Genomic DNA, 22666 nt, shown 5'->3' with positions numbered 1-22666 from the left:
AAATGTGTCTGAAATAAAAATCTTAAAGGTGCATTTTCCTCCTGTATAACTTTATACAGAAAATTCAGATGAAATTAAAAAGGTCTTTAATGAAAAAATTAAAAACTGGAACCCAGTACGACGTATAAACACCAAAGCAGTTCAAAGCTTAGAACAGATCCAGGAACACCAAAATAAACTCACGTTTACAACAAAGCAAGCAAAGTTAAGAGAGAACATTCACTTATGCTAATATGACACTGTACATTAATCTCCATTTCCATTCCATGTACAGCATCAAAGCAGAGCCATTAACTATGAAAATATTATCTGTATGAAGAAAATTATATTCTGCGTTATATGTGGAAAGTATGATGAACATTTTAAAATATCCAAGTGAAGAACTTTGTGAGTAGCCCAAACAGTCAACTCCTCTTCTGGTGTCGATCACATAACTTCGTAGCCGTCCCGAATGCCTTTGATCAAACAGCAGGCAAACACAATACCGAGTAACTGGAAGGAAGAGAGAAAACGGTCATCATTTTTGTTTACAACTTTTTAAAAACTAAAAGTCTGTAGAGTCCAGAAGCAAGATGAGCAACAACACATTACCATAGTAACAAAGGAAACTAAAATGAGCTGATAGACTCTTGAGTTTAAGAGCAAATTTTGTTTAATGGTGTTACATACCTGCAGGATAGCAATGACAACCGCTGCTACTATCACCCATAAGATGTTATTCTTTAGAAATGTCTCCATAGCAGCACTACAACCCTAAAGAGAACAAACAGAAAAGTTAGAATTGATCTCCACTGTGTCTGAGAAAGGTTAACTCAGAGTACACTCTGTATGCTTGTGGGCTTTTTGCCGTTTCGTTTTTCTTTCCTCCTTCCACATTTGAGGTTCTACAAATCACATAGTGTGACAATGAGAGCAGCTAGCTCAACCATTTTCTCGTGCACGTAAAGCAGTAAATCTTTTTTTGTTTGTTTGTTTTAGTCACTAATCTCCTGGTGGAAAATTTGTTTCAAAGATTTAACTTTGGAGGTACTCTGTTTGCCAGTTGTATAGTCTGTGAGAAAACAGCACTAGGCTTCTTTGCTTTGTAGCCTCAAACACTTTCCTTAAGAGTTTATGACCTCAGACACTCATTTAATAGCACAAAGTCCATTTTGTAAATTATGCTCACTACTGGATTCACAAAGGATGATTAACTAGTGCGCACTCATTGCCTAACAACATATCAATCAGTCGTTAGCAGATGAGTTTGCAGTTCCAAGTCCTTTAATCCTTTTCTGTGCTTGGCACAAAGCAAGACTGTTACGCAGCTGGAGTCCTGTTTCTAATATTTACATGCCATCCAGTTGCAGTTTGGTAACAATTATTTACTGTATGTCTCTTTAGCTTGCCAGATATATATATATTTTTTACCTATTTAAGCAACATGCTGATAACTTAGATGTTTTACTAAATAAACAGGACTTAAGAATTAAGAAAGTGAATTTCAGGTTAATTAAACTTAGAAAGAAATTGACCCCTGTTTACCTGCTGATACACTTTGTCAGAGTCAGTCATGGTTCCTATTCCACAGCCTTTAGTGACATTCTTGCAGCATGAGTCAGGCACAGAGTTTCCTTTGCTAGTGAAGTTTTTCCAGTCAGAAGAACCGTTCACACCGCAGCATTTCAGCTGGAAAATGCAAACAAGTCTATGAACAACAGCTATGAACTTGAGATGTAGAGTAAAATGATATGGAACACATTGTGCAAACAGCAACAATATCCTGTCACACGAAACTTACCAACAGGATGCAAAATGTTTTGACAGGGTGGTACCATACTAACCAAACAGTGAACAGGAACATTTACAGTGAACTTACGTTATGCTGAAGATTGTCCACGGTCTCTTTGAATTCTGGTGTACCCTTTTCGTACTTGGAGATCATTTCAGTGACGCTATCGTGGACGATAGTTGAGAGCTACACGGGAGGCACAACACACACAACATTGCAGCTCAAATTAAAACCACACCTTCTGCAGGGACTCACATAAAACAGATGTATTCAACACTTACCTTGTTTCTGAAGACGTATCCAACAATTGCTGCTGCAATCTCAACGATAACAATCAGTGAGAGAAGGACAGCAAACTGAGGGAGGAGAAAAGGAACGAATGAGGAATTTGTCACACAAATAAACAGCAATTTTTACAATGAAATCTCGTGCAAAAAAGTTAACAAAAACAAAGTTACTGCATATGGTGCTGTGTGAATTACCGTGGTGACCATGCAGTGGTTTTCTTTGAAGGCTCCACAGCAACCAAAGAAGCTGATGAAGAAAATCACCACACCAACTCCGATCAGGATAATGGGAGCTGCCGAGGCAGTGGGATCAGTGATCTTGAGGGTTTTGTTAAGCGACACCTGAACCATGATTCCTACCACAATCAGTGCTAGGCCACATAGCTGCAAGAATAAGAAGTTAGGCTAGAGTGAATTCATGGGGAAAGGTTTATAATTTGTAATGTAATATTTTATTTGGCTATTTGACAAAAGTATGATAGCAAAGAAAAGCAACAATAATTTGATTCTTATTAGCAGCTAAACAATAAAACTGTACCAAATACACTTGTGTTTTTATACACCCAGGTACTTGACTTTGATAGGGATCAATCTAGAAAGTGTCACACCTGTGTGCCAGTTATGGAGGGTGAATACCACTACTTTAATAGGTGTATGTTAACCTTCTCTGACAGTTGGCAGCAATGCCAAGGGGTAATGGTAAATGGACTGATTCTTATATAGAGCTTTTCTAGTCTCCTGGAGTACTCAAAGCGCTCTATACAACATGCCACAGTCACCCAATCACCCCCATTCAAACAAGCACTTTCTTTCTATACTTAGTGCTTCCTAGCTTCATTCATACACATTCATATTCAGATGGATGCATCGGAGAGCAACTTGGGGTTAATATCTTGCCCAAGGATACTTGACATTCAGACTGGAGGAGCCTGGGATCAAATCACTAACCTTCCGATCAGTAGGGGACCTGCTCTGCCTCCTACAGCCACCTCAAGGGGGGACAAATTTCCCAAGACAAGTTTTTTATCTTAATATAGCTACTACAAATTTTAAAGATTGAAAAAAAAAAAATCTGATTATGGTATCATTAAATCAATTTGATTTTTATATTATTGTACTTTTTCATTTCATGTAAGCAAACAACATGAGAAAGGTCTAAAACAAAAGAGGAAGTTGCAACATTTTTCAGTCCCTGAATGCGGATGTAAAACGATCAGATGATACAATGACACTGTCACAGTGTCACTGTCTGGTTTGGGTGATAAGAGCAATTCATTCGATCTTTTACAAACACTAATGTCTGACCGCAATCAGCTGTGTCCTTGAGCAAACTGTATTCTTTTTACTTTTATTCCCTTTTAACTCAGTCCTGCTACTTTTCTGATAAACAATTGTTCAGTTGTGCACTTTTTCAAGAAAAAAAAAAATTATTATATATATATATATATATATATATATATATATATATATATATATATATATATATATATATATAAATAAAAGAACAGGTGTTATTTATTTGCCATATCAAACATCATGTTTCGAATGACTAACAGTATAAAAATTGCTAAACTGTAAAATGTAGACCTATGTTAGATATTTTAAAGCTTTTGTATAAGGTGTGAGTAAGATTAAATTATTCATTAACCTGTTTTTATTGTTCTTGATACACATGGGCGAGGGCAAAAACAAATATATTGTGGCTGGAGATACCACTGGGAGTCCCTGAAGAACAACTTCAGCTCCCAACAGTATGCTCACTATTGTAGGGGTTTAATATTTGAAACATTTAAGGGAAAATAAATGTTTTCATACCAGTATGACAACCTGATACCTCTCCAGCCTCAGTGTCAGTCACATGTTTGCTATGCTATCCATATTAAGACCTGGCTGCTACTGTAGATCCTTCTGTGTTGGCTCCACCAATGTAAATATTTGAGCCTGAGTCAAACAAACAGCTAATGGTTGGTGTAGGACAAAATATAAAGGAGTGAACAGAGAAGCCAAGCAGAGCCCAGAAAGTCACAGAAATTCAGAAGAGAGTATACTTCATGTTTCTCACAACTGAAGAGCTAATCAACAGGCAGATCAGACTGTGAGATTAACGTACAAAACAACTGTGCTGTTAAGACTTTTTGAACATGAACATTATTTGGAGTTGTGGTTGCTCGTTTTCCTTTTGTTTTGCTTTGTTCATTTGTCTCTTTTAATTCTATTTTGTTGTACTTTTTCAACATGTTCAAAATAAAGATTCAATCAATCAATCAATCAATCAATCAATCAATCAAAAGAGTTCACAACACTCATCAGAATTGGTTATCATTGAAAAGATATAGAAGATTGTACTGAATAGATTTTCAATAGCTCTCTCCAGAAACTATTCGAATGTCTGTTATTCAGCCAGAGGCACTAGTTGTGTTGCCACTCTGATATGAAAATCAAGAAAAACTTGCGCAAACTAGCAACACAATAGGGCTGAAACTCACAGGTCACTCACCATGAGGCTCCAGTTTACTTATTTACAGTGTCTACAGGTGTAACCAAAGTCCTTTTACAAGGAAGTATCACAACTCAGCAACCATAGTAAAAAGAATTCAGGTAGTAATTTTAAAATCTTACTCGAACTGAAAGGGAGAAGACAAATGTATGAACCAGACGCAGAAACTAGCCAATCAAATACACACAGTTTCACAGCATTAATTTTTCACGACTCACTGTGGTCACCACAGTCAGCATGATCGTTCCGCAAACAGATAAGGGAGTGGCTGTTTCTTTATTTTAAGAAACTGTATGCATTATTTTAAAAGTTGTTTTATTTGAAATCCAAAAACCTATATGTCTTTTATGCCTGAGCGAATGAAACTTCAATCTACAAAAAAAAAAGAGAAAAAGTGGCAAAGGGCTAGAAAAACAGTCAGTCTATGGCTACGAACATCCTTTTTTACTAACACTCCCACAAGGCAAAGCGATGTCAAAATACATAATGGTGCAACCAGCTGAGGAAATTTCACAACATGTCAAATAGAGGTGGGAATCACCATACAACTCACGATATGACATTATCACAATACTTAACGCACAATACGATATTATTGCAATTTTTAAAAATATTTTGCGATATGCAAATTCTGTACATAAAGGTAAACTTTATCAATATTCATTTTATCTAATATCAAAGTCTCACACTCAGTCTTTCTCTCATTTCAGTCAGTTTTATAAACTGAACGGTTTGTATTACAGTCTAGTCCAACTTAACTGAATGCAACCATCTGGTACAATTATAGCTATTCTGAACTATGCAATTTATGAAAACTATGCAGCCCATTCAGCAACTGAAGAATTTGAAAGTAAATTAAAACAAACTATAATTTTACATTAAATAAAAAAGTTTTAAACTTCATTAAAATAAAACATGTCTTAAATTAAAATAAATAAACTGTCATGTTTATTGCTGCCAAAAAAAAAGTTAAACACATTTGGACAGTGAAGGAATGTCAGGATTCTTGCTCAGAAAAAGGAGCTGATCAACATACTCTGAAGTCAGAGAGTTCCAGTCCACGAAAAAATTGTTTGTAACAAAATATCGATTTCTGCTGTCCCTGTATCGATACATTATTAGCAAACAAAATATCACGATACTACACAGTATCGATTTTTTCCCCCACCCCTAATGTCAAACCACTGCTCAACACTGCGAAATCCACTGAGTATTTCCTATATGGGGAGTTATCAGTGAGTGAACACTGACATGTTTCTTCATTTTTCTGTTATACTTTCTTCTTTAGCGTGCAGGGATCAATTTTAGTTATTATTAAGTAGTAAATTGTCAGTAACCAGTGTCAATACACATTTTGACCTTTTTTGAGAAAAAGATCAAAATGTGGAGATTATTTACAGTTGTTGTTTCCTGACAACTGCATTAAAAATCGCACTTCAGAATCGTTTCTAGTAACAAGGAAGGAAATGATGTCTCATATAGCACATAAACACAGCATGGTGATAAGTATGATGGTTCAGGATGGTTCAGAAAGCTGCATCTGGTCACATGGAAAAACCACACAAACCTGGAGGAGCTCACAAGGTGCCAATTTGTTTCATTAACTCATCTACACAAGGCTTTTTGTTGAGGTTATAGCAGCAGTGACAGTTTATCTTGAAAGAACATATGTAGTGTGCACATTTTGACTTTTTTCTCGAAATGCAATTACGACTTTAATCTCAAAATTTTCACCTCATTCTCAAAATGATCAATAATATGTTTTCTTAATGTGGCCCTAATACACCTTTGTAGAGTTGTGATGTTTGAGTGGGTCATTGAGTAGACAATTTTCATATATGGAAAGGCACCATAGAGTCGAGAGGCATTTCTTACTACTGTCTAATTTATTTATTTACAACTATCAATTAAATCAATTAAAGTAATAGTCAATTATTATTGATCGGAATTCGTCAGCATAATGTTTATATATGCCTCCACTTACATCAGTGTGCTACACACATTAAATTATTATATACTGTTTATAAATACTGACCAGAAGAGTGAAATAAGGTGTCCCAATAAATAATGAAAATAATGACAGCACTTCTAAAAAAGTGGAAAAAATTAACAATACCAAAGTGCATCTATAACAGTTTATTGTTTATAACTGTTTATTGTTATTCTCCGCTCACTCATGACCAACAAAAAAGCTCTTAATAGGAGTTGAGAAAATTGCCACCTAAAACAAATAAACAGAAAAAGTTTTTATTTCTGCCTTAGACTGTAGACTTTATGTGCCCAAGACTAGGGCTGGGCCATATCATACCGTTCACGGTAATACCAGTATAATGTTGGGCAACGATAAGAAAATGAAATATCGCAATAGAATATGGGTAAAATATGCATGCGCAGTGCCTTTGTTTTCATGCAAACATGGCGGAAAAAGCATGGCGGTGACAGAGAATGAGAAGAGCGAAAGCGGATCGTTGAATGAAACGGATGAACCAGAATTGGTTTGTAAAAATGCTGCAACTTCAGTGGTGTGGAACTGGTTTAGCTTTCGTCTGTCAGATACACAACAAAGCACTATTTTTGCTAGAGCATGCTAGCGGGCCGTCGTTATTACCTTGTTTTTGGAAAATACGGCACACTTAAAATCAATCCTTTGATTTTTCTGAAAATCGACAGTGCCGCTTATAATCCCGTGTGCCTTATGTATGAATTCTGGTTGTGTTTACTGACCTTGAAACGATTTTATGTCGTACACTGCGCTTGAAAATCTGTCAAATGTTTTAGTACGACTTTGCTAAGCTACGGAGCTGCACCGCTTGATGGATTGTCGGAGCATTACAGCTATCGTAGGCAGGAGCCTCGCGGAGTGATACGTACTGTGCTTCAACATAATATTACTGTATTGTGTGTGTATAACCTCTTTTTAAGTTTTGTGGATATTATACATGGTTATGCTGAGGATATGTCGGCCAATTTCCACTGGAAATGCCTTTTGGTTAAACTGTCAGCAAGGAATTTGCATTTGCACTGTTAAATTTTTATATAACTTTAATGCACACAAAAAACAGCTGCTTGTTTAAGTGAAAATACATTGATGGTTTGTTTGTTTTTTTGCACTAATAAAGTTGTGGAGTTGTAAAGTACTTTGTCTAGTGTCAATTATATCGTCCGTTATATTGTTATAGCAAATTTTCAAATGTATATCGTGATAAATATTTTTGGTCACATCGCCCTGCTCTACCCAAGACTTGTCAAACTTAAAGGCATGCTAGTGTTCAAATGTGAAAAAAACATCTGAAATAAAGGCAATGACAACTTTGACTGTATTGTCGAGTTAAAGGCCATTGACTTCACAAAAACTGTGTATTATTTTCTTAAAACAATTTCATTTTCATTTTCTTTAGATTAAGTTAGGTTTTATGGTGACATCTTAAAACAATACTGCTCAGTTGACTCAAAATCCCAGGGTACACCTGGACTTAAGGAAATGCTGCTGTAAAGACTGAACTGTTTACCGAGTATAAGTATTAAATAATGGGACTTAAAGGGAAGTCCCGTCAAAACAGCTTTGTCATTTTTACTTCCTCTTGCCCTATCATAAATAACAGTTTGTTAATTTAGAGTTAACTGTGCAAACACCAGCTTACCGAAATTTATGGGGTGACTAAGCAGGAGGAAAAAATGATCTGGAGTCACATGGTACTGCAACACTTTGGAAATCTGGTCATAAGATTCACATTCCTGCCTCTCTTATACCCTCTCTCTTATCGTCACCATGAAGGTGATGTAAAACGAACTAATCTTGGAAAAAGTTCACTAATTATCCCATTAGATTTAAACACAAAACTGAAGAATGGGTAATGTGACTTTCTCTCTCTCTGTCTGTGTGTGTGTGTGTGTGTGTGTGTGTGTGTGTGTGTGTGTGTGTGTGTGTGTGTGTGTGTGTTCATCATCTGATTTTACAAATGATTCCGCCCTATATGCTCAACCTTTAAGCCAGAGTCACAGTGCTAGTAAAAGGAGAAATGTGACAAAAAGGTCCTGAAATGAAAATATTGTGTAGATCAAGATCAAGAAGATAAGCCGAAAACATAAACTTATACTAGACAACAGTGTTGCCTTCCTTCCTGTAGTTAGTTTTAGGTGGTTTCCATGTCCACTCTGCTGTGTTTTGTTTCTTTTTTTCATAGCCCAGTTTTACTATAAAAGAAATGTGATTGCTGCTACTTACCCAGAAGATGAAGTTGAAAAAGAAAACTAGATACTTGACACATTTCATTCCTCCTGTTACGCTCATGATGAATGACGAAGATCTGTTTTCTACATTAAAAAAAGAAAGCAAGTTTATTGCAAGTTTAATTCTTAACTGATTACATCAGCTGTAATACGAGCAGCTGAAGGGTGGAAGAGCTGACTCGTTTTCAGTAGGATACTAACTCTCATTGCTATGAAAACGCTTGGTGATTTATATTTTTAAAGTTAGATCAACGCGTCACACATTTCGCTGATTGATTTGTATTTAGATTTACTAATTAAAAGTTACGAAGGAGTCTCAAAAAATGTTAGGACTGTACTTTAATGTCATTATATATAGACACGATAAAATTAAGGAAACACGCAGATCTGGATAACACTTAATAATTGGAGTAAATTGAGAAGAGTCTGAGGAACACACAGCCCCACTTCTCTGACCGTTAATCACTGCTAGCAAGCAACAAAACAAGCTTTGTCAACGAGTCAAACTTTTTACACAAACAGCCAAGATCAAATTACCGACAGCTGTTAGTCTGAAAACTGAATTATTCTTAAATACACACAAATAAGTCTACAAATTAAGTTAAAAGAATTACGATAAACCACCCTTATCTACATTAGGCGACATTTTTCTTTTGTCTAAAAGAAAAGACAACGGAACCGCTAGATGCACAGTTTAGAAAGCGACCCAAAAAAACACCGGACGGAAAACGGTTAGGAGAAAAAGAAAACTTTTTCAGTGCTATTTTAACACCTACCTTTCAGAAGAAGTTTTTAAAATCTTGCCACGAAAGGCGAAGACAAAGTTGAAGCTGTAGGGGACTCTGATGCGTTCCGCCGTTTATACTCCCTCCTCTTTCTTTCACGCTCTCTGCTACCTCCTGCTCCCTCCTTTTTACTGTCCTGCGCAACTCTACCCTTCAATGCTGCCTTCAGGGCCCCGTCGTTAAATGCAAACTCCTACTGCTGTGTAATATTCTAGCGTAGTCGGTTAATGTTAGGATATGTAAAGATATATCGGTTGATTAACTAGTTGGTGTTATTGGAGAATTGGAGTCAGGTTGAGGTGTGGCAAAACCAATATGGCAAAGCTGTAATTCTAGAACTTTCTACATACCAATCAGTTTGACTTTCATTTTCCCATTTTTAAATGAGCCCCATACATCCATCTATTTAGAAACTGACCTGACTTGTTTACATAGTCTGGAAGTTTGAATCCATAAAAATAACTCCATCAGTCACCTAGAGATCACTTTAATTAGTATAAATAGAGGTAACTCTAGGACCACAGCATTATATAATCCCAGTGTCACTTCATGTTAGCTGTTTGTCTGTGTGCGCATGTTTATTATGTATAGCTTATTTTTTGAGTAAAGCTAATACTTTCTCTTCATTCACTCATACAAATATTTGCAAGTTGTAAATACCAGCGTCATAAGCTGCTAATTAATATAAATTCGTTGTAAGGCATTAACAACCAATTTTGGGTTGTCAGGGAAAATGTATTTTCTCTTCTTGTTATTTGTAAATTTGGTTCACATTCTCTTAACATGCTGCTATTGTTCAAAATTTACACATACATCAATAAAGGGCTACTGATTTAAAATATCTACATTAATTGCACCAGTTTGTATTTCACAACAAACGAGTAGTATACTATGTGCCCAAAGCCATGATTATCTCCATCCATTTGTTATTAAATTATCTCACTTCCATTAAAAAAAAGGGTGCAAATGTAAAGTGTGACACAAGTTATGTTTAATACACAAGTTACAACACAATGTGTGAAAGGTGAACTCCTCATATATTTCCCCATTTTACACACTAACGTTCTTATCCTGGTGATTAAGTGTCTTACTGACCAAAATTTACAAAGAATTCAAATGAGCTGTGATCACTCAAGTCACTGTCACTTCCTGTGACATATAAATTACAGTAAGGCTGTGCTTTTATAACATCAGAAAGTATTATTATCATTTATGATCATGTGGTAAAAGTCTGAATGATGTGAACAAATCCAGTACAGATAAAGATAAACCTCCAGCAACACTTTAGTTCATACAACAACTTTATTATTTAACCAACACATTTCAACTTATGGTATTCCTCAGGTCATCATAAAACAGTTCAAATGCTGAACACTTATATTTTTATGGTGCTCTATTTGCAAACAGTTATATGATTATTTTTCTCTTACTTTTAAATATGTTTTACAGTGTTTTCCAGAGGAAACTAAATCACTAATCCTAGGTGCTCTCCTTGTTACCTGCAAAGTAATAAATGTGTAGTTGGTTCATAAATGTATCACACACAAAAACCACCCGAGTAACCTACATTCCTGAATAGACCATAAAGTAGTAATAATACGTGTGACCTAGTTTAAAATAAAATAAAATAAGTGACACAAGTGACAGATGGTGTCACAGTTGGCTAATTTGATGTATGCACAGCAGCAGCTTTTAGTTTAACCTTCACTGAGTGTCTAACTGCGAAATATTAAACAGCACTTTGCTTCCTTCCACGAACACATTTCAAAGCTGCTACACTCTCTGCATGCTGCGGGAACATAGTGATAACATTGTGAAATGCAGCGTCATGTGGTTCCGCCATTTGACAATATTAAATGACACGTATGCCAGTAGGTCAGGGCAGCTGTTCAGTTTGTAACCGGAGCCTAGAGCTACACTCACTGTGTTTATGTAGCACTACTTTGAGCTGAATGCTTGCTTCAGCATATTTAAAACATTTTTAGGTGTTGTGTTTGCCATGTTTTCAATTTTGCTAATCACACTAGAGACATATCATAAAAATATATTTATGCATTTCGTAAGTGTATGTCCACATTATTTTTGTTGTCGGTAAGGCGGTATCTTTCAACATCCTTTGAACACTTCACCAATTAGTTGCTAAAATTACATGCTAAAAGTCCTTTGTGCTTTAATGCCAAGCTTTTGAAGTGGTGGTCATTTTCACTCCTCATAACAGGAAAGGCGTGGGTGATACTAAAGAAGTAATGATGGCTTAACCCAAACAGTTGCACCACCCTTCACATGACAGTCTACCTCCTGGTCTTCAAGGCGAGACCAGGATCTTAAAACTGGGTGAGCACAAAAATGAGTCATGAATTAATATGATCAATTACACTTGTCCTTTGCAGCTTGTGACATTTAAATATGTCAGTGTGTGGTCTTGAGGGCTTGAAAAAAAGAAGACAACTGGACATTTTTACGTTTCCCAAGACCTTTCAGCTCTCATGCAGTTGGCTTCTTGAGAGGTAAAATTCCTAAAGACGTCGAGTTACCTTATTCAAGCCCTCAAGACTACTATGATCTGGATGACTGAAAACTTACACAGACATTTCACTGTGTGAAGATAAGAACAACTTCATTTGTATTCAAGCTCTTGATAATGATTAAGTACTTACATGTCCACAAGAGGGCAACACTTGTTTGACATTACTGAACTTAAGTGGAAGTTCACAGAAGTTCAGTGGAAGTTGTCACTGTGCTGTTAGTGCTGAGTTTTTCTCAGCAGTTTCCCCCTTTAGCAGCCAAAACAAACAAACAAACAAACAAACAAACAAACAAACAAACAAACAAACAAACAAACAAACAAACAAACAAACAAACAAACAAACAAACAAAAATATCACCCTTGGTTACACGACCATAAAATGTAATAAAATGGCCTGATTTTTTTTCTTAACGCATATTATCAACAATTTAACAAATAAAATGAGCAGATGGAGTGGTTTTAGCGTACTCTATTCAGGATCGCAAAGAGGTCAGAACTTTAATATTGAAGCTTTAATTTTTTTATTTTTTCTTTCTGCCTGTCCCGTTTGGTTCTTTTGCCAACCAGAATTATTGTCTAAAGGCAAAGAAAGATGCCCAATGGATTTACTTTACCAAATGGACCATCCCGGCCTTGCTCTATTGGTCTATTTGATTCACCTTTGCTTTTATTGTTTATTTTATTTTATTTTCACTTGCTACACACGGGACAGACATGACTGGGGGAAAGAGAAGGGAGAAAGAAAGAGAGGCAGGGAAAGAAAAACAGCGGGGAGAGGAACGGTGATAAAGGCAAAAAAACAAAAACCAACAAAACAAACAGACAGAAAAAACATATATCAATCACCTGGATCACCTGTTGAGAAAGATAAAAGAGAAAACAAGCAAAAAAAGAGAGAGCAATATAATAAACAACATCATCGCAACAGGCTGTATCAAGACTAGATTAGATTAGATTAGATTAGATAAAACTTTATTAATCCCTCGGGTGGGAAATTCGGTTTCCAATAGCACAGAACTGACAGAAGTTGCAGAATGTGAGCAGAGTACTATATATAGGCAAGGCAAGGCAAGGCAAGTTTATTTGTATAGCACAATTCAACAACAAGGTGATTCAAAGTGCTTTACAGAGACATTATATACACATATATAAATACAGAGACATATATAAATAAAATATACAAAAGGGATAAATAGAATAAATAGGAATAAGAATAGAAGGGAATTGCACATTTCAAGTATTGAAGTCTATTGCACCGTTGGATATTAACAAAAAGTATTGCACAGTGAAGAGGCACTACAGCTTAGTTGTTCCCCCCTACTTTGTCCTCCTGTTTCCTCTCCCTCTCCCCTCCAGAGAGGGGTTAAACAGTCTGATGGCATGTGGGACAAAGGAGTTTTTAAGTCTGTTGGTCCTTGTCTTTGGGAGAAGCAACCTGCCACTGAACAGACTCCTCTGGTTGTCTATGGCCGTGTGCAGAGGATGCCCAGCATTGTCCATAATGTCCAGCAATTTTTTTAATGTCCTTTTCTCTGCCACTGTCACCAGAGTGTCCAGCTTCATGCTGACCACAGAGCCAGCCTTCCTGATCAGACTAATGTAATCTATTAGATAATTTAATGTATTCAATGTGATATTGAATTGTGGCGATTGCTTTATGTTTAATTCTTTGTCTGGACCTCTTTCATAAACTTTGAGATTCCTCTTTCTGGAGATCAGTCGGTCCTGTGCAATAATACAAAACAGACAAGACCACATAAAAGGCTAAACAGCAGTACATGTTCTTACAAATCATTAACTGACCACAGCAAGGATTATATTAATACTGAAACAATGAATGTGAATTCTCCCATAGACTTAAGAATATACTGGGTAGGAATAACACAATTCTATCTTTTAATCAAAGCCTTCTTTACCCTGAGCTGTGCAGGGCATTGTGGAGTTCAGATTTTTGTGTATTTGCTCATCTGATTTCACATGCATATGAACTTGAATGATATCTTCAGTGAAGTAATTTAAGTATTGTGGGGGGGGGGGGGGGGGGGGGGGGGTTGGAACATAATACTTAAATGATTTATCTAAAAAATAAAACATCTTCTAACTATCAAAACAATTTTTCTTGTGGATTTAAGGAAGATTTTTTATAACTTTATTTGAAATTGTAAAGTGAACTGTTAGTCATTCCAGTTCAGTTTGTACAGCAGACATACAGGGCAAATAGGAGTGGATTTCGGGAAAATAAAGAGACGTACTCTAAAAACGATGACGAACGATCCAGTGTAACGCGGTGATTGGCTGATCGGCCTGCGACTCAACCGAGTTCTCCGGAGACGGAAGGGGCGGGACAAGGCGTTAGAGGCGGGGTACAGTGGAATTATCATGGCGGGATGCATGAAAATCATAAACGGTTTTATTTCAGCAAACGCTAGATTCATGGTTCTTGCGGTGCTCCTTATGTGTTTACCTCAAATCTCACAACAGGATACGGGTAAGAAGCGGTCTTGTGAAGCAGAAACATACACCGCGAGTTACACGGGGGCATATTTCGAACTGGTTTTGCTCAGGCTAATTATTGTTAGCTTGTGTTCAGTCTTTGAGTCAGTGAGACCGCAGAAAGGTTATTGTATGGTGAACATTGGTGGCTATTTTCTAAGATTCCTACATCTTGATTATTCCCTGGCTCCGGTTGTGTGTTCGTATAAATAATAAATTAGACTAAACATTATTTATGCAGCTCTTTCAGATTTGTTAGGTTTAAATTTGTCGAACCGAAACCCTAGAAACCTGCATGAACTTGCCCGAAAAGAGGTTGCAGTTAACACTTGTATATTTTCCTTAACGGAAACAACTTGAATGCTTAGCCTATAATTTAAAGTAAATGCAAATTATTATTAACTCTGTCCCAAAACTGAAATATTTCCTGAGAAAAACTGAGTATTTTTTGCCGTGTGTCGTTTAAATAATGAGCATTGTTTCCATTATTACACTACCATTTGCTATATTTTGTAACATAACTAGCGGATAATGCAACAGTGTGAAAACATATAGAACATCCCTACCAGCAAACAAAATCATTAATAATAATGATAAAATAAAAAGTCTCAACCACACATGGGTAATTGAGTACTTTTTTGAAAATTAAAGGGCAACTATGTTGGGTACCCTGACACCCGGTGGGCCATAGCACTGTGAAATATTAGAGACATTAAGTGTGAACTGATATAGTTGCAGGTTTTTGTCTTTTCTTGGGATTTACAGTCACTACAATTTTTTTATAATGTTTGTATTATACTGTAAATGCTGTAAACAATGAGAGTTCAAATGTGTTCTGGTCAAAGGTTATTCTTGCACAAACAATATTGCTTATAAGGTACAATGGCAGTTGCAGTCTTACTATTTATTGGCATGCATCCCAGGTGAAGAACATGAAATAACTAATCTGCGGGATGGTGACGAGTATGTCATGTCAGGATCCAACCGGTTCTGTTACAGAAACACCGTATTGCCAACCTGGAGGCAGACATGGACAAGAATTCAAGTAGGTGAATCTGCCAGCCCACAACTGGTAAAATACTGAAATCCTTTCTTTCTTTAAAATCATCCCTCAGTTTGGGTATTTTAGTGGTCTAATGTAATCTACTCTAACATACTTCAAATTTTATTTACAGCTTGACAGTCAGCTAAAAAGAGCCTCTGGATTAAATTTGTGAGTGATATAATATTACCAATATCTGACAGGTCAAAGTGTGGAGTTCAAAGGTGTTTAAGGTGGACACTGTGGAAGGTGAGGAGGAGCTGCAGGAGCTTGATCGCTTCAGTTTTTGGGGCTGGTTCCAGAGCCTGCTGCGAGAGAAGCACAATGAGACTGTTATTAACGTCAGCCTGTTCAGCAAGAAGACGTGCTTCAAGGTTGATCCTATTGGCAATGCGCAATACACTGTCAAACCCATTCGCAGTAAGTGGGATGGGGGTATGGAATAAAACAAATTTGCTGGTTATTGGCAGTTAAAATATGGGTGTTTTACTGTTCTTCATTCCCTTGCAGAGTTTGATATATATCTATTCTTGTTATTCCTCGCTGGAGCATTGCTGTTTTTCTTTGCAGACTCACTCAGCAGGTAATTTTTTCTCACGGACTAAAGTTTCTTTTTCAGGTTTGTTGGGTTTATCATAGTAATTGATATATTTTTTTCACCACCTGTATGAAGGAGTCAGGCTTTCTTCTATTCTGCCGGTATGAGCACTGGCATGATTGCCTCTCTCATAATCCTCTTTTTCATTCTGGCACGCTTTTTACCAAAGGTAAAGTTTTTAATTTTTATCCAAAATCCAAGTTTTTTAAAAATATTGAATATCTCTAATATGTTTGATATTTATACCATTTGTGTTTGTTCCTTCACACAGAAAAGCCCCTTTTATGTGTTGATAGTTGGAGGCTGGTCATTCTCTGTGTACGCAATCCAGCTTGTGTTCAGGAACCTCAGCATTATTCTTCGAGAGCACTGGCATGTGGCATTAGGTACAGACTCTTCATGGACAGGTTGTGACTAGCTGATAACTGAGGACCAAAGCAAATATCCTAATATTTAAAAAAAAATAAATTGTGTTGTCAGTGTTAATCTAGTTAAAATGACGTTAACGCCATAACTGCATTAACGCGGCAAATCTCTGTTAACGATTGCTGGACGGCGCCAACATGTTAAAAGGGGCGATCCGCGGTGACTCATTAACAGAGTCACCGCGGCAAATCTCGTTAACAGAGATTTGCCACGTATATACACACATACATATATTTTTACAGCTTCTGATTATTCCGCTAATCAAAACTTAAAGTGATAGATAATTAATCAGCCATAACTTTCTACATGTCCGCTTAACCTTATAAAAATCAAGCATTATTTTTGAATTATTTAGGGTTTTAGACTGTTAAAAATATAACCTAAGCAACAAAGCAGCTCGTCGGTCATGGAGGAGTTTTCACTTGGGTCCATATGTTCTTTTGGTAGTGACGCACTTGTCATTGTTATCACCCCACTGGGCGGGTGGGGTAGGTGAATGTGAGAACAAGGCAACATACGAATGTAAACATGGATATGATAGCTGTATCTACCAAAAATCTCAGATAAGTTTGAATCTCAGTGACTTCAACCTCAAGGGCAAGGTCAGAGGTCAAGTTTTCTGAAAATCTTGTGAATGTTAATAATTTGAGCACAAGATGATGTAGGATTGGGAAATATTTGTATCTACTATGAGGCTGAGGGGTTGCACTGGCGGCTACCAGTATTTTGTCATTTTGCAGCTGCAAAATCAGTGACGGTTTGATTTTAAAGCAAATGATCACTATGTGATTGAAGTAGGGACTTTAAACTTTAATTCATGGAGTTTAAGAAAACTATTGTTTTAACTGTTTAGAAATTACAGCAATTTTTATTTGCATTTCTCCATTTTCAGAGGCTTAGAAAGAATTGGACAAACTAACAAAAATAAAAAATATATAACAATTTTGTATAATACTTGGATGTTCCATGAACCCATGGGGGCACCAAATGCTGTGTTTCTTCCCTTAAGATGTTCTGTTCGATCTTTACTGCAGCAGTCTCCAGTTGCTGCTTGTTTGTCAGGTTTTTTCTTCAGTAACTAAAAGCATGGTCTTTTAATTTGAAATCAGGTGACTGATGAATATCTAATTTCTTTGTGTTGAAAAACTTTTTCTGTGGGGCACTATCATTTTAACTGTGAAGATCTGTCTTACCAGTTTCTGAGCAAAAAGGAAAACCCTTTACATTCAGAAATCATCTTGCTACATCTATCAACAATCACAGCATCAATAAACACTAGTGACCCAGTTCCATTGGCAGCCTCTGCAAGTACTTTTAAATGTTTTGTGACACACTGACATCTGGCTTTCTTTTTCTGGACGGTAACCTGCGGTTTGCTCCTTGTTGTTAACCAGATTGAACCAGAGGAAATGGGTTTGACCTGGCCATGAAACTGTTTGCTTTCTCAATAATCCAATTACTTCATAGCATTTGAAAATGGGAAATTGTATAAAAATGGCTGTAATTGTAAAACTTTGTTCTAAAAGTAAAGCATATGGGCATTTGGTACATAACTTTGCAGTGATTTAACTATTTTTAATGCAGTGTAAAAACATCTCACTCTCACTCTCTTTGTTTGTGTGCTTGGTTTTTTTTTTTTTGGCAGGTTATGTAGCAATTGTGGGATTCATCAGCTTTGCTGTGTGTTACCGTTATGGCCCTCTGGTTGATGAGAAGAGCATTAACATCCTGTCGTGGACCCTGCAGCTCTTTGGTCTGCTCCTGGTTTATTTAGGAATTCAGATTCAGCAAGTTGCCTTCGCTCTTATTGTAGCTGCTTTGTTTACCAAAAACCTGGGGTACCCAGTCTATCTGCTGGTTGCTGCATGGAGGTATGCATTTTAAAATGCTGACACAAGGTGGCGTAAGAGCACAGTGTACTGTGGATAATTGTTCCACAGGCAGTATAATCTGACTTCTGTGGTAAACACACACTTAGTTTCACAGAATAAATGAAGAAAAACACTTTTCTATTGCATGTTCTTAACACGGTAAATTATTTTATGTGAACTGCTGAACTTAAAAGTAGTGATACTGTGCTTGTTGTAGAATAAAGAACAATAGTCATATTAAGTTCATATAATATGGATTTATTTAAGCCATGAAAATACTCTTTTTGCAGAAAAATCAAGCAGTACATCTACTGGAAGCCACAGCCACGACGCCTGCTGACTGAGGAGGAGTATCAGAAGGAAGCTGAGGAAGAGACTCGGCGGGCTCTGGAGGAGCTGCGGAAATATTGTAACAGCCCAGAGTTCAGCCCGTGGAAGACAGTCTCTAGAATTCAGTCTCCAAAAAGGTGGGTTTATGCTCGTACATTTGTCATTTGCTAATTCAATTCAATTCAATTTTATTTATATAGCGCCAAATCACAACAAAAGTCGCCTCAAGGCGCTTCATAGATACAGAGAAAAACCCAACAATCATATGACCCCCTATGAGCAAGCACTTTGGCGACAGTGGGAAGGAAAAACTCCCTTTTAACAGGAAGAAACCTCCGGCAGAACCAGGCTCAGGGAGGGGCGGCCATCTGCTGCGACCGGTTGGGGTGAGAGAAGGAAGACAGGATAAAAGACATGCTGTGGAAGAGAGACAGAGGTTAATAACAGATATGATTCAATGCCAATTTTGGCTTAACTTCCCCCTAATCCTAAAATAAAGAGAGGAGTGTTATATCTACTAATTGTTTTCTGATTCAGTTATGTTTCTTATAAAATAATTTATTTTAAGTTTTCATTTTTATTATTGCCTTGCAACTTTCTGAAATCATCTATACAAAACTAATGGGAAACAATATTGATCACCAATAGCTGACTGCTTTAGACACGGTTTATAATACAAACACCCCTTAATTACACACAGTAAATTGCTGTAACCATGTTTTTTTTAAGATCATTTCTAAAATCTGGAAAAAAATATCTGCAATACAAAGACTGCAATAAATCAGCTAGTGTCACAAATATTAGGCTTCTTGTCTGGATAAATGACAACCATCAAAATTACTACTTTATGCCAGAAACATTACAAATATTGCTAAAATCATATAAGAACTTTCTATCTAGCTTATTTATCAGTAAGCCTTTTCTGCACTGCTTGTGCAATAATGTTTTAGACAACAAACCTGGGGGAAGAACATTTGAAAAACCCACTTTACAGACACCAAAGTAATGATTTGAATCAAACAGCATTTGCAGAAACTGCTTTAGTTCATGGTTTCTGCTGAGTGATTCATTTTCCCAGTATGCATATTCAAATGCACTTTATGAATGATATCTTTTGTTTTTCCTCACTTATCTAGAAGAAAAGCAAGCAAAACAGCATTTTCACTTTGAAACACCTATCTGTCAAATGATCTTCATTGGTTTTCCTGTCTAAAGGGGCGTCACTAAATCTATTAAATGACCTAAACTTCAGTAAGAATGTGCGACATTTCTCATATCTTAACATTACTTCCGATATATCGTGCCACAAAACTTTCTATGTAATCCAGTCATGACTGGCAAACACTCACACTACATTTGCAATTTTGAGTCAAGGGTTTAAATACAAGGTACATTGGTAGCCTGTCCTGTGTAAAATGTAAATAAATAAATGAATAAAGATCTGAATGCAGTCATTATAAACCATTATTGTATTTACAGAGCATGAAAAAATCAAGTATTTAAACATTTTAATGTCTGGGACATTTCAGTATTTCGTGAAATAAAATGCATGTCTCAAGAAAGTTGAGATGGGGCAAAAAAAGGCTGGAAAAGTAAGTGGTACTTTAGGATTTGGCAACTAATTAGGTTAATTGGCAACAGGTCAGAAACAGGAGGTTGACATTAATAAGGGATAACTAGCGTGTGCGTGTGCGTGTGCGTGTGTGTGTGTGTGTGTGTGTGTGTGTGTGTGTGTGTGTGAGAGAGAGAGAGAGAGAGAGACATGTATAACAAAGACTAAGTATTGCAGCATGCTTTGGTTCAGTTTTGGTCCACGATGTCGTCATGCTTACCCACAGGTTTGCTGATTTTGTCGAAGGCTCCCCACACTTGATGCCTAACGAGGTGTCCGTCCATGCTCAGGAATACGGTTTTGGAGGATCTTTCTTTGAGGATGAACTCTTTGATACAGACGACGAAGATGACGACGATATTGTACCTGTGATGAAACCAGAGTGAGACGGCGCAGTGTTGGAAACAAAAACACTTATTACTGCCTTTCAGAAAGGTGATGGGAGACCAGCTCTCCAGGGCCGTCCAGACTGACTTTTAAATGGCTTCTTTGGAGACGGGATTAGCGGCATCCCTGAATTCCAGGATAAAGAGCCATTTTGTATCACCACAGGCAAAGTAAACAAAGTACTGTCAAAGAATGTGTAATACTTCTTTATTTCAGGGAATTAAGATTTCTGTTGAGAGGTTTAAAGACAGTGAAAGCTGAGACTTGCAGGTTTCTTTGTGCCCAGTTGTGGCCCAGATAAGTTTTCAGTTTTCTAAACATATTTTGTTTACAGCCTTTGGCTCTAATTGGATTTTCTGCTGTGGAATGTAATGAGACTATGCTTGTAGATCACTATTACCAGTTATTACTCTAGTTTCCTGCTTGGGAAGAGAAAGAGATGTCATTTTTTAAATTTGACTTATTTCATTCATTTTAAACAAAAACCATCAGTAGAAGTGTCCCCAAGTAATTTGAATAAAGATATATATATATTAATATTAGTTTTGTAAATGTCAGCATGGTTTTATCATATGCCTTTGATGCAAAGAAAAGAAGTTATTTTTCTTGTTTAGTGCCGGTTGACACAATTGTCATGTCAAGCACCTTTATTTTAAAAGTAAAGACTCTGTAGTATCAGAGAGACAAGTTCAAGGATGCAATGAACTCTTATTAGCAGCATCTGGCATCAGTGGGAGGAAGATTTCGAGGGGCCAAGTTCGGGCTGGATGAAAATGAGTAATGCAATAACAATACTTATTTATCATATAAAACATTTTGTTGTGTTGCGCTTGAACAATCCTTCCATCACACCAACACATGACGTGTCATCATTAATGACATATTACCATATGTAGGTAAAGCCCCCGGTCAAACAGGCCTCTAGAAGGGAAAATTGTGTATTCCCTAATGCCAGATACCTGTGAATGTAAAATTTGAATTTTAGTCATCTAGCAGTGACTAGATGTTACAAGGATTTGGGGTCACTCGCAGGGGAATAAAGCGGCCTTTTTTAAAAAAAAAAAAAAAGCAGGCATAATGTAAGCATTCGGTTATATGGTGTGAGTGTGGATTATAATTCTTGATTATTTAGGTTGTGCTACTGTCTTTCTTGGTTTACTTCTATTCACTTTTGTTTAGTAGGTGGCCTTTCTACCAGCTCTATCCCCGTCCTGGTACAGAGCCAGTTCTACCTTGATGCCTTTTAGGAAGCAACCCACATTTCGGTTTGAATTTGGTCACAGCAGTTTTGTGGTGCTGTGTTGGTGCCAGGTTTGTTTGGTGGTCTGGTCAAAATGCCATGACTTCGGTGAATGAAATTAGCATGGGAATCTTTTAAGAGGACCTGCTTGTTTTAATAAAATACTTCTTTTCCCCCAATTTGATGTCGGAGCCCAATTCTGTCCTGCTTCTTTTTGACAACTAGGTCACATTTCAACAGGTTTAACAACTGATTTACTAAAGATCGGATCATTTTTTTTGAAAATAAAATCAGGTGGTGGATTGCACCTGGCAGGGCTTTTCTGTGTAGAGTTTGCATGTTGTCCCCGCACTCCAGCTTCCTCCCACAGTCCAAAGACATGTAGTGGTGTTGGGTTAACACTAGTTAACCTGCCTGCTGTTAGCCCCGCAGCAGGCTGGTGACCTGCCCAGGTTGTAGCATATTTTGCTCTGTGGATAGCTGGAATGGGCTCCAGCCCCTCAGTCACCCTGAATTGGATAAGTAGATTCTATCTGTAAATCATTGATGCTTCTTTTGGTAACTCCTGTC

The 22666-nt window shown here is 37.0% G+C and overlaps 2 protein-coding genes across 2 annotated transcripts; one reads left to right on the top strand and one right to left on the bottom strand.

Moving 5' to 3' along the window:
- Positions 1-69: 69 nt before the first annotated feature.
- On the bottom strand, positions 70-9719 carry cd63 (CD63 molecule). The gene is made up of 8 exons (XM_080898405.1): positions 9562-9719; positions 8781-8869; positions 2254-2442; positions 2053-2127; positions 1859-1957; positions 1525-1668; positions 670-753; positions 70-492 (listed from the first exon to the last, which is right to left on the bottom strand). Exons 2-8 carry the CDS (start codon positions 8844-8846, stop codon positions 427-429), a joined length of 723 nt encoding a protein of 240 aa, XP_080754531.1. The 5' UTR covers positions 8847-8869; positions 9562-9719; the 3' UTR covers positions 70-426.
- Positions 9720-14428: 4709 nt separating this feature from the next.
- Positions 14429-22275, top strand: nemp1 (nuclear envelope integral membrane protein 1). Its single transcript, XM_080898402.1, has 9 exons — positions 14429-14585; positions 15514-15635; positions 15836-16052; positions 16143-16215; positions 16306-16399; positions 16502-16616; positions 18302-18527; positions 18818-18994; positions 20696-22275. The coding sequence occupies exons 1-9, from the start codon at positions 14477-14479 to the stop codon at positions 20853-20855; spliced, it is 1293 nt and encodes a 430-aa protein (XP_080754528.1). The 5' UTR covers positions 14429-14476; the 3' UTR covers positions 20856-22275.
- The last annotated feature ends 391 nt before the right edge of the window (positions 22276-22666 follow it).

The sequence above is a fragment of the Rhamphochromis sp. 'chilingali' genome (genome assembly GCF_963969265.1).
Source record: "Rhamphochromis sp. 'chilingali' genome assembly, chromosome: 12".
NCBI classification, from domain to species: domain Eukaryota; kingdom Metazoa; phylum Chordata; class Actinopteri; order Cichliformes; family Cichlidae; genus Rhamphochromis; species Rhamphochromis sp. 'chilingali'.
Note: the sequence above shows the minus strand (reverse complement) of the source record. Positions and strands in the feature narration are given on the sequence as shown.

What these genes read in the sequence shown, in the direction of transcription:
- cd63 (XM_080898405.1), bottom strand. Translation starts at nt 8,846, where the DNA reads ATGAGCGTAACAGGAGGAATGAAATGTGTCAAGTATCTAGTTTTCTTT. An exon ending in GATACGTCTTCAGAAACAAG is followed by an intron (nt 1,958 to 2,052) that starts GTAAGTGTTGAA and finishes CCTCCCGTGTAG; the next exon opens with CTCTCAACTATCGTCCACGA. An exon ending in TTGTCATTGCTATCCTGCAG is followed by an intron (nt 493 to 669) that starts GTATGTAACACC and finishes TCTTCCTTCCAG; the next exon opens with TTACTCGGTATTGTGTTTGC.
- nemp1 (XM_080898402.1), top strand. Translation starts at nt 14,477, where the DNA reads ATGGCGGGATGCATGAAAATCATAAACGGTTTTATTTCAGCAAACGCT. An exon ending in CACTGTCAAACCCATTCGCA is followed by an intron (nt 16,053 to 16,142) that starts GTAAGTGGGATG and finishes ATTCCCTTGCAG; the next exon opens with AGTTTGATATATATCTATTC. An exon ending in GCACTGGCATGTGGCATTAG is followed by an intron (nt 16,617 to 18,301) that starts GTACAGACTCTT and finishes TTTTTTTGGCAG; the next exon opens with GTTATGTAGCAATTGTGGGA.